At 27.3% G+C, this 14,926-nt stretch overlaps 2 protein-coding genes across 2 annotated transcripts; both read right to left on the reverse strand.

Annotated features, from left to right (window-relative positions):
* LOC106405296 (UPF0496 protein At5g66660-like) lies at positions 1 to 4,042 on the reverse strand. Its single transcript, XM_048761093.1, has 2 exons — positions 3,155 to 4,042; positions 1 to 1,520 (listed from the first exon to the last, which is right to left on the reverse strand). Exon 2 carries the CDS (start codon positions 1,497 to 1,499, stop codon positions 282 to 284), a length of 1,218 nt encoding a protein of 405 aa, XP_048617050.1. The 5' UTR covers positions 1,500 to 1,520; positions 3,155 to 4,042; the 3' UTR covers positions 1 to 281.
* A 3,513-nt stretch (positions 4,043 to 7,555) lies between these two features.
* On the reverse strand, positions 7,556 to 9,890 carry LOC106373662 (UPF0496 protein At5g66660-like). Its single transcript, XM_013813804.3, has one exon. The coding sequence runs from the start codon at positions 8,872 to 8,874 to the stop codon at positions 8,050 to 8,052; it is 825 nt and encodes a 274-aa protein (XP_013669258.2). The 5' UTR covers positions 8,875 to 9,890; the 3' UTR covers positions 7,556 to 8,049.
* Between the last annotated feature and the right edge of the window lie 5,036 nt (positions 9,891 to 14,926).

Here is a 14,926-nt window from a genome sequence, read left to right on the forward strand (position 1 = left end):
TTCTGATCAATAAATTTTAAATTTCATTTAAAAAAAAACAAATATATATATATATATAATACAATATTAATTTGTTTAAACGTACATAAACCGATCCTATCGTATATGATGGATATGGCCGACATGACAAACTGAAAGGACAATAAGACGTAAAGCCAATTATGATTCACACATAAAACAAGAGTTTCGCACACTTCAAACATTAATATAAAAGTATAAATACATTGAATAGTTTTTTTTTTCTGATAATCGTGGGTTCATTCCCAAAGGCATTGGATAGTTTATTTCTTCTTCCCTTTCGATGACATTTTATTGGTTATGCGTTCCAAAACGTGTAGTTTCTTCCCTTTCGATGACATTGAATTGGTTATGTGTTCCAGAACTTGCAGTTTCCCAGAAGCCACACATGTGCTACACGTAGCCACAGCTTCACCAACTTCCTTGATTGCCGTAGCAAACGTATCCACTTCGTCACGGATTAGGTCCATCACAGGTTTTACGGCCTCCTCTTCTTTTTTCACCACAGCACGCTCCACTGACCCTAAAATCAACGAGAGACTGTTAATAAGCTTCTCGACTAGGCTATGTATCGTATTTGTCGCTTGGATGTTGACATTCGTGTTGTCCTTCATTTTATTGACCACCTCTTTCTGTTTATCCAAATCCTTCTCACGTTTCTTCAACACCTTATGGACCAATACTCCTACAGTTCCAATCACGTAGTTCAACCCAGTCGCAACCCCAAGCGCAGTATACAACCCCAACGGAGGTATGACTATGAATAGACAAATCTCTACAGCCAAAAAAGACATAGCCGCAGTAGCGTAAACAATAGTCACCCATCTCCTCTTTCTCTTTAATATCTTCTTTTTACTATCAAGCTTCACCGCCAGCTCATGGAACTTCTCTAAAAGAATAAGCTGCTCCTCGCGTACAGACTTCATCTGATTCTTATACTCGTCACCAAAAGGATCTCCCATAGCTTTAACCTTGTTCAGCTCCTCTAATGTATCCTCGTACTTCTTCTTGTTTCCTCCAAGATCTGTGTCCTTGGACTCTTTTTCGAACTGTTGGATCGCCGTTCGGATGATCACAATGCTTAATTTTGCTTTATTGGCGGAGCTCCCCACTGTATTAAATAGATCTAAAGTCTTCGTGGAACTCTCATAATAGAGATCAACCAAAGACCTTAGCTCTTCGTTCTTAAATGCATCTTTGCTGGCGAGAATGCTCTCGCCCATCTTTTGGTTCATTTCAACTAGAAACCCGCACACCGATTTGACTGCGTTTATGGGATAGTTTTCAGTCTTGCCTCCTGTAAGACCGAGCGAGGTCTTCAACTCGCTAAATTGTCGGTCAAGCGAAGAACCAAATGACTTGAGCTCTGGATCTTCTTCACAAGCGGATGTGTACAAACACATGCTTCGTTCGTTGGTTTCATCCTCATCGGAACTTGAATATTTCAACAGTAGCTGAGAGACTAATCCAACAGCCCCCATTGACTTGATAGTTAAGCTAATCTGGAAACAAAAAAAACAAAAATCAAGAAAATTAAGGCAATGTATTCACAAAACTGTTCTTATCATTCTTAGATTTCCTATTCAAAAAAAAAATTATTTATTTTTGTCCACTGTTTTTATAGAACTAATTTATTTTGTTCACTGTTCTAAACATATTATAAAGAACAAATAAGTTATTTTGTTCACTGTTATTTTGTTGTAAACATATAAAACAATAGGTATAATATGAAAAAAACATGATTGTGAATTACACGAAACATCTAGACAAACATAATATATAGAAAACTACACTAACTATATAGATCACATGACAACATCTCTGAAAACTACACTAACTATATAGATCATTTAAATATGTGTTATGTTGTTAACACAATAAAATATAATTTTGATATCAAAAAAATGTTGCGGTTTTAGAATTTGGCATCACCAAATAAAAATTTATTTAAGAAACAGATCATAACACATATTTAAATGATCAAAAACAAAATGAACAACATATATCAAAATTTCAAAATGCAATGTTATATATTAACGAATATCAGATAATATGTTAAAATATGGAGTATATATTAAGCATCATCATCATGATCATCGGGTTACAAAACTAATAATCTTTAATGGCTATCAAATTATGTTAATTGTGTTAGCAACATAACACATTATAATTTAGCATGTTATCATGTGATTCATATAGTTTGTATAGTTTTTACTAAATGAATTTTGGTCATGTAGTGGCATATTGTTCGTATAGCTATAAATCTTTTTCTGTATAATTTCTCCAATCAATAAGTATTTTTTTGTTGAAAACTATTAATATGAAAAATATCGAACTAGTCTAAGTTTTTAAAAATAAATAAAGAAATGAAAGAAATTTTCTACAGTTATTGCAAATATAAGCTATATATACATTATATATATTTAAAACTGTTAAACTTGGATTCAAATCAGTTATAAATTGTTCACCACTAGTGCACTATCTAACTATAAAGTTCCAAACATCACGTCTAGTATCATTTCTGAAACAGATCTAAATTAATTTAGTTACAAAATTATGCACTATGGGAATGTTTAAAAGGAAAATTTTACTTTTACCTTATTTTTTGTATAATTATTCATGTTTACCTTTATTAAAAGATATTTTCACAAATACTTTATTCATTAAAGAGGCAAAATACTCTTCAACTTTTTCTTTATAGATACATAAATATAAATAATTTTTAAATAAATAAAAGTTATAAAAAATAAATTATAGTTTTCGAATTATACGTTTTCCAATTCAAACTTTTTTATTAAATTTTCTTTTTGAAATTTTTCATTTTGAAATTCGAAAATCTTTTTTGAAACTATTTTAAATTTTAAATATTTATTTATATATTTATTAAAATCTTAAACCATAAATCTAGATTAGTTAAACTCTACGATTATAAGTGAACATGAAAATTGGTACTAAAAATGTGGTAGTTTAAACAATTTCTCATGATTAAAATGTCTAACTATAAAGTCTCAATTTTTTCTGTTCAAAAAAAAAATTAATCCCGCTCAGGGCACGTTTATAATATACTAATCGTAATACTGAAAAGCAGAGAGATTACCCATATCAAGATGAGATAGGTTTGAAAAAATAAAATTACCTGAACTTGGTAGGAGAATCTTGCTCAAGACACTGGATTGTTGCAGTTACAAACTTAGCAAAACACACATATATATATATATATAATCAATAGCCAGCGACGCTTGAAACTGTGAAAAAGAGGTGGATCGTGCTGGAAGTTGGGGACAATAACGCGGGGAAGAAAAGTTCACCGTTTCGTCGAAACTGTGGAAAAGACGTGCATCGTGCTGCAAGTTGGGGTTAATAACGCAGAGAAGAAACTGATTGGGTTCAACTGGTCTTTTTTTTGTTGACAACATGGTTCATTTTGTCTTTTATCTATCATAAATGATTATCCTTCATGTTTCTAAATTACCTCAATTGATTTTTTATTTTTCTTCTCCTGCCATAGTTCTAGGCTTCTAGCCTTCCAGGTCACATCTTCTCATCTTTCAATCCTTTTCTACATCATTTAAAACTTTATTCTCAAAGTTTTTCCATATCACTTCATCTTCCTCGTGTAGAAGTGGACGTTTATACATCTAGGCCTGAGAACACGCAGATGGGCCGAGTACGAGAGTTAGAGCATCTCCAACCTCACTGCAAAATTTACTGCAAAATGGAATGTATTATGCTGTTGTGAACAAACAAAAAATGCATTACTAATCTTAGGATTCGAGCATGATAGTTGACTCTGACTCGGTTCGAAGAAATAAAGGGAACAACTATTTTTTTGTTCTAATCACAACTCATTAGTTTTTGTTATATTTATTTTAGTTTTAAATGTTAGATTTAAAAATATATTATTTTCTTTTAGAAAGAAAATACCATATTATTTTATGTGAAACTATGTTTCGTGTATAAAAATCAATAAATTTAAGACTAATAGATATTTTATTTTTAAATATGAAAAATAAATTATATATATATATATTATATGTCTTTATTTTTGTTATTTATGTGAGTCTTTAAAGAGAAATTAAAGCTAAAAACCAAATAGAAAATTATAAAGAAAAACTAATAATTTAGTAATGGTAATTATTTATAACATAATTCATTAAGGTTATTTTTGTAATTGACAATTTTAAAAACTAAATTTGATTTTAATTATCCAATTTAAAATATACATAATTAACAATATTAAATTTCTTTGCTTTAGATTATTATATAAATATATTTCATAATCTATATTTAAAATGAAATAAAATTCTAGATTTATGTTTATGTTAATTTTATTTCACTTAATATAATGAGATACTAGATCTTGATCTCCTCAACCGAGTGGGTGTATTTCACTTTGTAATAAATAATATTTTATTTTTATGTTATAATTTTATAATTATGTTTGTTTGTTTAATCGAACTAATTTATATTTTCTATTTAGTTTGTTATTGCGTCCGCGTAAGTGATTTACTTTTGTAATGTAATACATTTATAATTTATTGAAATTTTAAATGCTTGACCATGTGTTGATTGTTCCTATTGTGTTTGGATGTTAAGTCAATTAAAGTGATATGTTACGTAGATTATTTGCCATTTGATTTTATGGTTACTATATAGACCATTTTTTATTGTATTTGTTTAAATCTAAGGAGGTGTTATTCAATGAGTAATTTAAAATCTATTGGCAAGTTTTGTAATAAATTAAAATTGTTAATTTAAACATAGATTTAGTTGATGAATCCTAAAATCTCTGCAGTATACCTTAAACTTTGATTTCAATCACTTGTTCATAAGAATCCACCACAATTGATTTGAAATCAATTTTAAATACAAAGAATTTTTAAATCTGTTGAACTTGAATAACACTGGATTTTAAAATTTGGATTTAAATCATTCATTAAATAGCACCAGATTTTAAATTAGATTTATAAATATCATATCCAATAACATTAGATTTAAAAATAGAATTTAGAACCATTGTTCGAATAACAGTGGATTTTGCTTAGATTTAAACTCAATTAAAATACATAATTGAATACCACCACCTAATTATTTAATATTTAGGGTATAATTATACGCCTATTTAATAATCTAATTAAATAATATGTTGTATTTGTTTATTTAGTATTTAGTATTTACTATATTTGTTTATACATCCAACCATTTATATTTTTCTATTTAATTTGTTTATTGTGTCCGCGTGGATATTTTTATTTTATAATGTAATACATTTATAATTTATTGACATTGTTTTTGAACATGTGTTGTTTATTCATATTATGTGTTTGGATGTTAATCCAAATAAAATGTTATGTTACATATGTCTTATGTAGATGGTTAACAGTTTTCTTTGCATCGACCTTAATCTTGGTATAATTGAGTGTTTCACTGCAGAACTACATGGGTGTCAAGATAACCTTGGAAAAGTGTAAGCAGGTCTGTTTAGATCACGAGATTACTAACCTTTATTTCTTACTATAAATTAGTTTTATAATATAATTTTATTTACGGAATTACGGAAATATTTTTCTCTTAATTGGGTTTTATATTGGTAAAATAGAAAATGAATTCAATATATTGTTATATCCGGTTCGTACTTACAAATTTATCAATATGAGACCTCGGATGTGATATAAATTAGAACATAACTTCAAAATAGCCAACCTATATTCCAACGGGTAACTAAACGCCCAAGCCTAACTTACAATGTGTTTTATGTTTTGTTTCATTAGGTTTATATTTGATAACTATTTACATTTTTGTTGGAATAATCCATACAACTATACTTATAAAAATATCAATAATAACATATGCCATCATATAATTAAATCTTGATAGTAGCAAGCTATTAATATTTACTTCATCAAATATGTATACATATAATTTTAATACTCTATACATAAAATTATATTATTATGTATTTGGTGAGGGTTTTTGAAGAATTTGTTTCTTGCATTTGGATTAAAGTACATTTGTGTGTATATATATATATATATATATATATATATATATATATGAATCAGTAGGAATATAAAATTATTTTTATTAATAAAAATATATAATTGATTAGTTACTTAAATTTAGTGTTAATATAAACTGAATTCATTATTTAAAAAAAAAATAGATTAGTTATTTTGTTCCTTAATTTTAGGATATGATATATATTTAATAATAATTAAGTTAGACCTAGGTAGAGATAATAGGAACCCGATAAAATATGATCCAACCTAGACTATTTATAAGTAGATAAAAATTATTTATATTTTAATAATATTGACTAGATTTTGATTCGCGCTTTGAAAGCGCGGGTTTTGTTTTTTTTGTTTTTAATTATAAACAAAAGATTGATAAATTTTTGATATGAATTAAAACTTTAGGATGTTATACAGTATTATGTAACAAATCTTATTATATTGAAGCAAAGAATTTGTTTAAAATTATATAATATATATATTAGTTGACATGAGATTCTGCATAAAATTATATAGTTTATATATTAGTTTATTTGAGATTTTGTATCTTTCGGTATTTGAATATTTTTTGGTTTCAAATATTTGGGGGGGGGGGGGGGGGTGGGGGGTTTAGGTACTTGGAGTATTTTTCGGGTTCTAAATACTAGACACGAACCAGATCCACTAATTATCAAAAAAATTATAAGTATTTTAGAGGTACTTAAATTATGGAACTGAAGCGACCTAGACTCAAAAAGAAGTGATCCGAACCTAAACCGAAAATTTTCAGATATCTAATTGGGTCAAAATTTGTAAGACTCAAAGGACCAAAACCCGAAAGGAACTGACATGTATCCGATCGGAAGAACCGAATGCCCAGACCTACTTTCTCTCATTATATTTTGTGTGCATTTTATAAGAGTTACATTTGTTAAATTGGTGTAAATTAAAATTTATTTGGCAGATTTTAGTTAATTTAATAGTATAAATTTGTATTTTAATAGTATTTAAAATTTTCTTAAATAACAAAATTTTACTATAGATATTCATATAAAAATTAATTTAACTTAATATATATATAAATAATTTTGTTTTGACAAATGATTTGCTAAAGTGTTTTAATCAAATTTGATTTTATAAAAATTTGAACTATATAATGTAAAATGATATAGTATAATATGTTGTATGATATATGCTTACTAATTTTGATAATTGATATCTAAATATTATAGGTCTATATATTATTGAGCATAAGATATGGTGTCTATAATTATCGAATAAAAATAATAACGTAGGGTGATAAAAGAATTAGAGAAATGTCTATAGTTACTGAATAAAAATAATAACTTTTAACTATTGATGTATATTCATCATATACGTTTATAATAATAATAATTTAATTTGTATTATAATCATTCTAAACACTACATACCTTATAATAGTTAGTAAAATTTATAATATAAGAAGTGCATAACTAATAATTAGAAACAAATGATATAGATATAAGTTAAATGTAAAATGTAAAATTTGACAAAAAAGGAAAAACAAATGATTACGTAAGATTTGTTATATGCGATTTGTTTTATTAGTGGATCCCATTATCTGAGGTTATATTGAGGTTAGATTGTATATTTAATAATAATTAATACGGTATGTCAAAAATACAATAAAATTAAATAAATTTAATGGTTCAACCTAGATTATTTGTAAGTACATAAAAATGTTTATGTTTTAATAGTATTGATAATTGAGTGTTTCATTGCAGAACTACAGGGGTGTCAAATAACCTTGGGAAAGTGTAAACAGGTCTGTATCATGAGATCACTAACCTTTATTTCTTACTAGTATAAAATAGTATTATAATTTAGTTTTATCCATGGAATTTTGGCAATATCTTTCTCTTAATTTAGTTTAATATTGGTGGAATAGAAAGAGATTTCAATATATTGTTAGAATTTCGTTATACAAATACAAAAAACTAATGTAAACAATTTTGTTCATTTTAAAATATATAATATATACACTAAAGAAATCATGATATCTATTTTAATAGATTAAAAGATATAAAATATAATATAAAATTAATGTAGTTAAACGTACATAAACCGATCCTATCGTATATGATGGATATGGCCGACATGACAAACTGAAAGGACAATGAGACGTAAAAACCCAACATAGACGCAGCCACAGAAGCGAAAGCAATAGTGGTCAATTTCCTCTTTTTCTTTAATTTATCCTGTTGTTTTTCAAGTTTCTTCTCCAGCTCACCGAGCTTCTCTAAAAGCATAAGGTGCTCCGCGCGTACAGACTCTAACTTTTCCTTGAACTCGTCACCAAAAGGATCTCCCATAGCTTTGACCTTATTCAGCTCCTCTAATGTTTCGGCGTACTTCTTCTTGTTTCCTCCAACCTCTGTATCCATCGACTCTTTTCCAAACTGTTGGATCGCGATTTGAATGATCACAATGCTTAACTTTGCCTTATTGGTGCAGTTCCTCACTGTATTAAATAGATCTAGAGTACTCGTGGAACTCTCATGATAGAGGCCAACCAAAGACGTTAGATCTTCGCTCTTCAATAAATCTTTGTTGGCGATAATGTTCTCGGCCAAATTTTGGTTCACTTCAACTAGAAACCCGCACACCGACTTGACTGCGTTTAGGGAATTATTTCCAGTCTTGCCTCCTGTTGTGAGCGACCTCTTCAATTTGCTAAGTCGTTGGTCAAGCGAAGAATCAAAGGATTTGAGCTCTGGATCTTCTTCACAAGCGGATGTGTAAAAACTCAGGTTTTGTTCGTTGGTTCCATTCTTATCGGAACTCAAGTATTTCGACATTAAACGACAGACTAATCCTGCCGCCATTGACCTTTATACTTGAGCTAATCTGGAAAGGAAAAATCAAGAAAATTAAGGCAAAGTATTTACAGAACTGTTCTTTCCATTCTTAGATTTACTAAGCAAATAAAAATTTATTTTAGTTTTGGCTTACTGTTTTTTAGAACTAATTTACTTTTGTCACTGTTTCAAACATATTATAAAAACAGATAAATTAGTTACTAGTGATTCATTTGTTCTATACATATAAACAATAGGTATAATATAAAAAATGTTTGGCAGCTATACGAACAATACACCACAACACAATACACCACCAAACTATATATATCACATAACAACAAACTATATAATTTTGATATCAAAAATGTGTTGGATTTGGAATTTGGCATCACCAAATGAATTTTTTTTTTTAAACAGATCATAACACATTCAAATGATCAAAAACAAAATGGACACATACATATCAAACATTCAAAACGCAAAATTATACATTAGAGAACATAAAATAACATATTAAAATATGCTAAGCAGTAAGCATCATCAGGAATTACTGCGTTATAAATCTAAATACACTTTAATGGAAGTATGTTGATTGTGCTAGCAACATAACAAATAATAGTTCAAAGACGTTGACATGTAAGTCATACAGTACATATAGTTTTTAATATATTATTTTTGTCTAGTGTGTAAATGAGGTGGCATATTATCTGTTTAGCTAATAATCATTTTTCTACAGTTATTGCATATAAAAGCTATATACATTAAAGAGTGTTAAACTTGGATTCAAATCACTTATAGGATGTTCATCCCTAGTGCACTATCTAACTATGAAGTCCCCAAACATCATGTCTAGTCGTCTACTATCAATTCTGAAACCGATCTAAATTAATTTAGTTGCAAAATTATGCCCTAGGAAAATGTTTAATGCTTTCCTTAGTGGGCGCGAAGTATAAATTAACATATAGAAAACCAAGATTATTTCGTAAGATTCTGCTCTTGGTTTCGCTCGAGATAATTAAAATGCTATGCAACTCCTATATTATGCATAGCATTATTAATTATTATCAACTAAATAATTAATTTAGAAGACATATTAAAACTAAAACAATAACCAAATCAATATAATCTCTCTCTTTTATCATTTTCTTTTCAAAACGGATCACTATCTATTCTATTAATTTTGAGTCATATATTTTATTTACTGTTGACAAGTCATAACCATATAATTAACTATTTGATGTGACATATTTGATTATTTACATTACTAATCAATAAAAATATTAATAATACATCAATTTTAATTAAAATTTTGAATTTTATTTTTAGTTATAACAAAATTTGTTACGAAAAAATCTAACAAAATCCTACCAAAAACTTTTAAACTATGTAATATTTATACAAAAGTTAAAACTATTAACATATTTAAAAAATTTATATCTACAATTACATATTATCATTTTATTTATTTTGAAATTCACAGCAATATTTTATCTATAAATAATTATATGCAAAATATAATAGTATATAACTAACCTTTAGTTTATGCATGTATTATTTTACAAAATATGTGATTAGAAAAATTTGAAATTTTAATAATTAATGACAAATCAATTTTAATTATAAATTTAATTTTTATTTTAAATTATAACAGGATCTATTGAGAAAACATAAAAATCTTACCAAAACTCAAATTTATTTTTATAAAATATTGAATTAATTTAGTAAAAAAATTAAAAATCATATAATCTTGAAAACTAAATAAATCATATATTTAATTTTTTTATGATAATATCAAAGTTATACAATTATAAAATGAAAAAAATATATGTATGTTCGTGTGGATCAAACTCTAGTATTTATTATTCTAAAAGATATTTACAACAATTTTCTATAAAAGTATTCACTATAACTTTTTATATAATATTTTTGAGAATATTATTGTTTGCAGTTTAGAGTTTTTTCTTATAAACACTAAACAAAAAACGATCTATGTTTTTAATAAAAAAAATAATGAAAATTTTATGAAGTTTTAATGTTTGAAAATGAATATTTAGTACATAAATTGATATTACAACTACATCAGAAATACCTGAATACGTAAACAAATTTTTTAGCAAACAATCTATTAATGTGTGTAAAATCCTTTAACTTAACACATCAATAATATTCTTCAGCAAAATATTATCAAATATTTTTTTATCATTAAAAATTAGAGAAATTCTCTTAGATAGTTTTTTTTTTAGTTTATTTTCACAAAAAAATAGACCGGAGGAAAATGACCAAAACATATTTTATAAAAAGATAAATGTGCATTTATATCATTAGGGTTACTAATCAAAGATTTAGGGTTTAGAGTTAAAGGGTTGGATTTTTGGGATGAATTCAAAAAAAAAAATTAAAATTTTAAAAAATATTAAAATTTTCAAAATAAAAAAGAGCTATTTTGGTTATTTTATTTTTAGGTCTATTTTTGTGACAAAAGTTTTTTAAAAAATGTAACTGCGAAAATTGCCCTAAAAATTATATGTAGTTTTAAAACATTAAAATTATTTAAAAATAATGGAGAACGAATCTAAATAGTCAAATTATACTATTTTGATTCTCATATATGTATATTTATATAGAACTTTAAAAAAATTCAGAAAATTAATAATATTAAAAATTATATATGTTAACATATGCTTGTTACAAAAAAAAAAAAAAAAAAAAAAAAAGTTAACATATGCTATATACATGTTATGATCGTTGGGTCTATTGTTTGACCACAGATCTGAATCAGATATAAAAACACTACTTGAAATTTAAATATTATAATAAAATAATTTTTAAAATTATTTGTTTTCTAATATAGATTCATGCTTTTTTAATCAAAATGATCAATATAAATTTATGCGCTTTGATAATAACGATCAAAATTTAGTATAATATATTATTTGTAATAATTAAAAGCAAAGCGATCACGCATATCGAGATGAGATAAGCTTGAGAAAAAATTACCTGAACTTGGATAAGAATCTTGCTCGAGACGATAGAATGTCAAGATTACTCTGATTTACAAGAATAGGTAATGGATTGTTGCATTTATAAACTTAGCATACACTTACACACATATATATAATCAAAATAGTAAGCCACCCTTAAATCTGTAGAAAAGATATCGTGCTGGGAGTTGGGGACAATAGCGTGGTGAAGAAAAGTTCACCCTCAATTATTAAAAAATATTATTTAATTACCTCATTATCTTTTCTATTTTAAATTACCCTATTGATGATAAAAAAAAAGGAAAAATAGCCCTATTTGCCTTTTACTTTTTTCTCTCATATTCCATAGTTTCAGGTCACTTTTTCATATTTCAAACATTTTTCACATATATAAAGTCTTCTTCTCAAAGTATTTCCCACATCATTTAAGAGAAATTAGGGTCAATAACAAAAACAAACACATTAATTAAGAAAATGATCATAACAAAAAAATTATTATGTATTTATATAACATTTGCCATTTTACCCTTCATCATTGTTCCTTCTTATTTTATTTAATTTTAGCATTCTATAAAACAACTATTCAGATATTTTATTTACTTTTAAAAAATATATCATGTTTTGAAATTTTAAAACAAACATATATTTAGAAAATTTTATATGTTGTGTTTTTTTACAAAATTATGATGTTTATTTCTATTTAGTACTTATAGAATAGAAATCTAACATTTTTTCTATTTTGTATGAAATTATTATGTTCTATTCTATTTAATAAATCTTTCTCTCTCTCTCTCTACAAAAAGGAAGATAATGTCCAAAACAGTGACAAATGGTCACATCAATTTTCAGAAAATACATATATGGTTAGATTGTTAATTCCCATATGTATATTTGAAAATTTCACCCTCAATTATTACAAAATATTATTTAAGGTACCTCATTATCTTTCCTATTTTTTAATTACCCTATTGATGATAAAAAATTAAAAAGAAATCATGTTTATCATTTTTCTCATATTCCATAGTTTCAAGTTGCATATTTTCATATTTCAAACATTTTTCACATCATATAAAGTCTTCTTCTCAAAGTCTTTTCCATAGGGGTGGGCGTTCGGGTATTCATTCGGGTTCGGTTCGGATCTATTCGGATTTCGTATTTTCGGATTTAATGATTTCAGTCCCATTCGGGTATTTCTAAAAATCGGTTCGGGTTCGGTTCGGATCTTTACGGGGTCGGTTCGGGTTCGGGTTCGGATAACCCATTTAAATATTTTTTAAAATTTTCATATTCATTATATGCTTAAAATTTCTCTAAATCTATAAAAGAAAATAATATATTACATATAAATTTGTATAATATATGTCAAAATACCTAAAATTAACATATAAATTGGTTTGATTTGAATATTTTGATAGAAAATCAATAGATATTTCAAGTATTTTGGTGTTTTGAATATATTTTAGCTATTTTAGACATTTACTTTTGACTATTTATGTATATTTTTTAGTATTTTAGACAACTTAAAAATATCTTATATATTTTGGATGTTTTTAATATACATTAAATCTAAAAATAATAAATATATTTAGGTATATAAATCTATTTCGGTTACATTCGGATACCCGAAATATTTCGGTTCGGGTCGGATTCGGTTTCGGTTATTTAGATACCAAAATTTTGAACCCGTTTGGATATTTAATCAATTTCGGTTCGGATACAGTACTACTTTTTCGGATCAGGTTCGGTTCGGTTCTTCGGATCCGGGTTTTTTTACCAGCCCTACTTTCCCACATCATTTTATCATGCTTAGAGCATCATTAACGCTCTGCTTCTTTAAATTAGGTTTTTAGGATTTTTTTTTTTAATAAAATAAATAGAGAACCAAGTGGTGGGACCCGCGAACAGGCCACAAACTCTTCAAAACCCGTAGGAGGAGGAAGAAGCCAGCTTTTAAAATGGTGTGGGACCTACCGATTTTTTAATATATTTTTTTTTAAAACCCATGGCTTAGAGCCAGAATTAAAGATGCTCTTAGCACTTTCGTTTGATCATTTTCTCTTTTCCACGTCACCGCAGGCCTTCTTCTCAAAGTACTTTCATTCTCTCTTTAGGTAACCATCACTACAAAAATTAAACAAACAATCCTTGGCAGATTCCCGACGTAAACCACTTCCTCAAAAGTTACTAAAGAATTACCAACAAAATATTGGCGAAATTTTCAGTTGGACTTTTGTCAGACTTTCTTCGGTAATTATCAACAAAAATTCCAAAACTTAACTCGTGAGTAATTATCGACAAAATAGTATGTTGGTATATAATTTTGACGGACTCCGAGAGAACATTTATCCGTTAATTAGTCGTTGTAATTCTTGAGAAAGATGTTCAATTCGTCAAGAATCCATCAAAAAGTTCCGGCAAATTTTTATAACCGTTTTATAGCCAATTTGGAAATTTCAAGTATTGTGATGAACTCCCGAGAACATGACAAAATTTGTCGGGAATTCGTTACAAATTCGTTGGAAATGTCGAAAGCTTTATCTGTAAATATCACTCTCTCTATCTTGCTCTCATTCATAACAAAGCACAAAAAAAAGAATGAAGACTCATCCCTAGCATAGAGAAGGGTCAACCCCGACCTGATTTAGTTAACCCAAAATGTAAAAAGGATCAAGACATTTGAGGTTTATAAAACATAAAACAGAGACTAGTATGCCTAAGATGAATAAACATTATTATTAAAACATAAAACAGAGACTAGTATGTCTAAGATGAATAAACATTATTATAACGAAATGTTATGAAATTGTCTAAATATGTCTCTTTAGTGTTTAATAAAACATAATACAGAGTCTGATCTTAATGGATATATGAAGCCAATCAGTGTCTATGAGTTACCGGGAGATAGCAGGAGCTTCCTGGGACGAGCAGTGTGGTTTTCATAATTAGTCATCAAGTTTCTTGCGTTGAGAGTAATGATCTTCTTCTAGCACCGGAACCTTCCAAGGTTGCACTTCACAAAGCTGCAAGCCTGCAACGGTGAGAAATCAAATGTGGAGCTGGTGTAAAGATTAGTGCCAAGGAGAAGACAGAAGAAA

The sequence above is a fragment of the Brassica napus genome, chromosome C6 (assembly GCF_020379485.1).
Source record: "Brassica napus cultivar Da-Ae chromosome C6, Da-Ae, whole genome shotgun sequence".
In the NCBI taxonomy this organism is placed as follows: domain Eukaryota; kingdom Viridiplantae; phylum Streptophyta; class Magnoliopsida; order Brassicales; family Brassicaceae; genus Brassica; species Brassica napus.

Bases quoted from the DNA above. Each gene is read 5' to 3' on its own strand.
- LOC106373662 (XM_013813804.3), bottom strand. From the start codon at position 8,874: ATGGCGGCAGGATTAGTCTGTCGTTTAATGTCGAAATACTTGAGTTCC.
- LOC106405296 (XM_048761093.1), bottom strand. From the start codon at position 1,499: ATGGGGGCTGTTGGATTAGTCTCTCAGCTACTGTTGAAATATTCAAGT.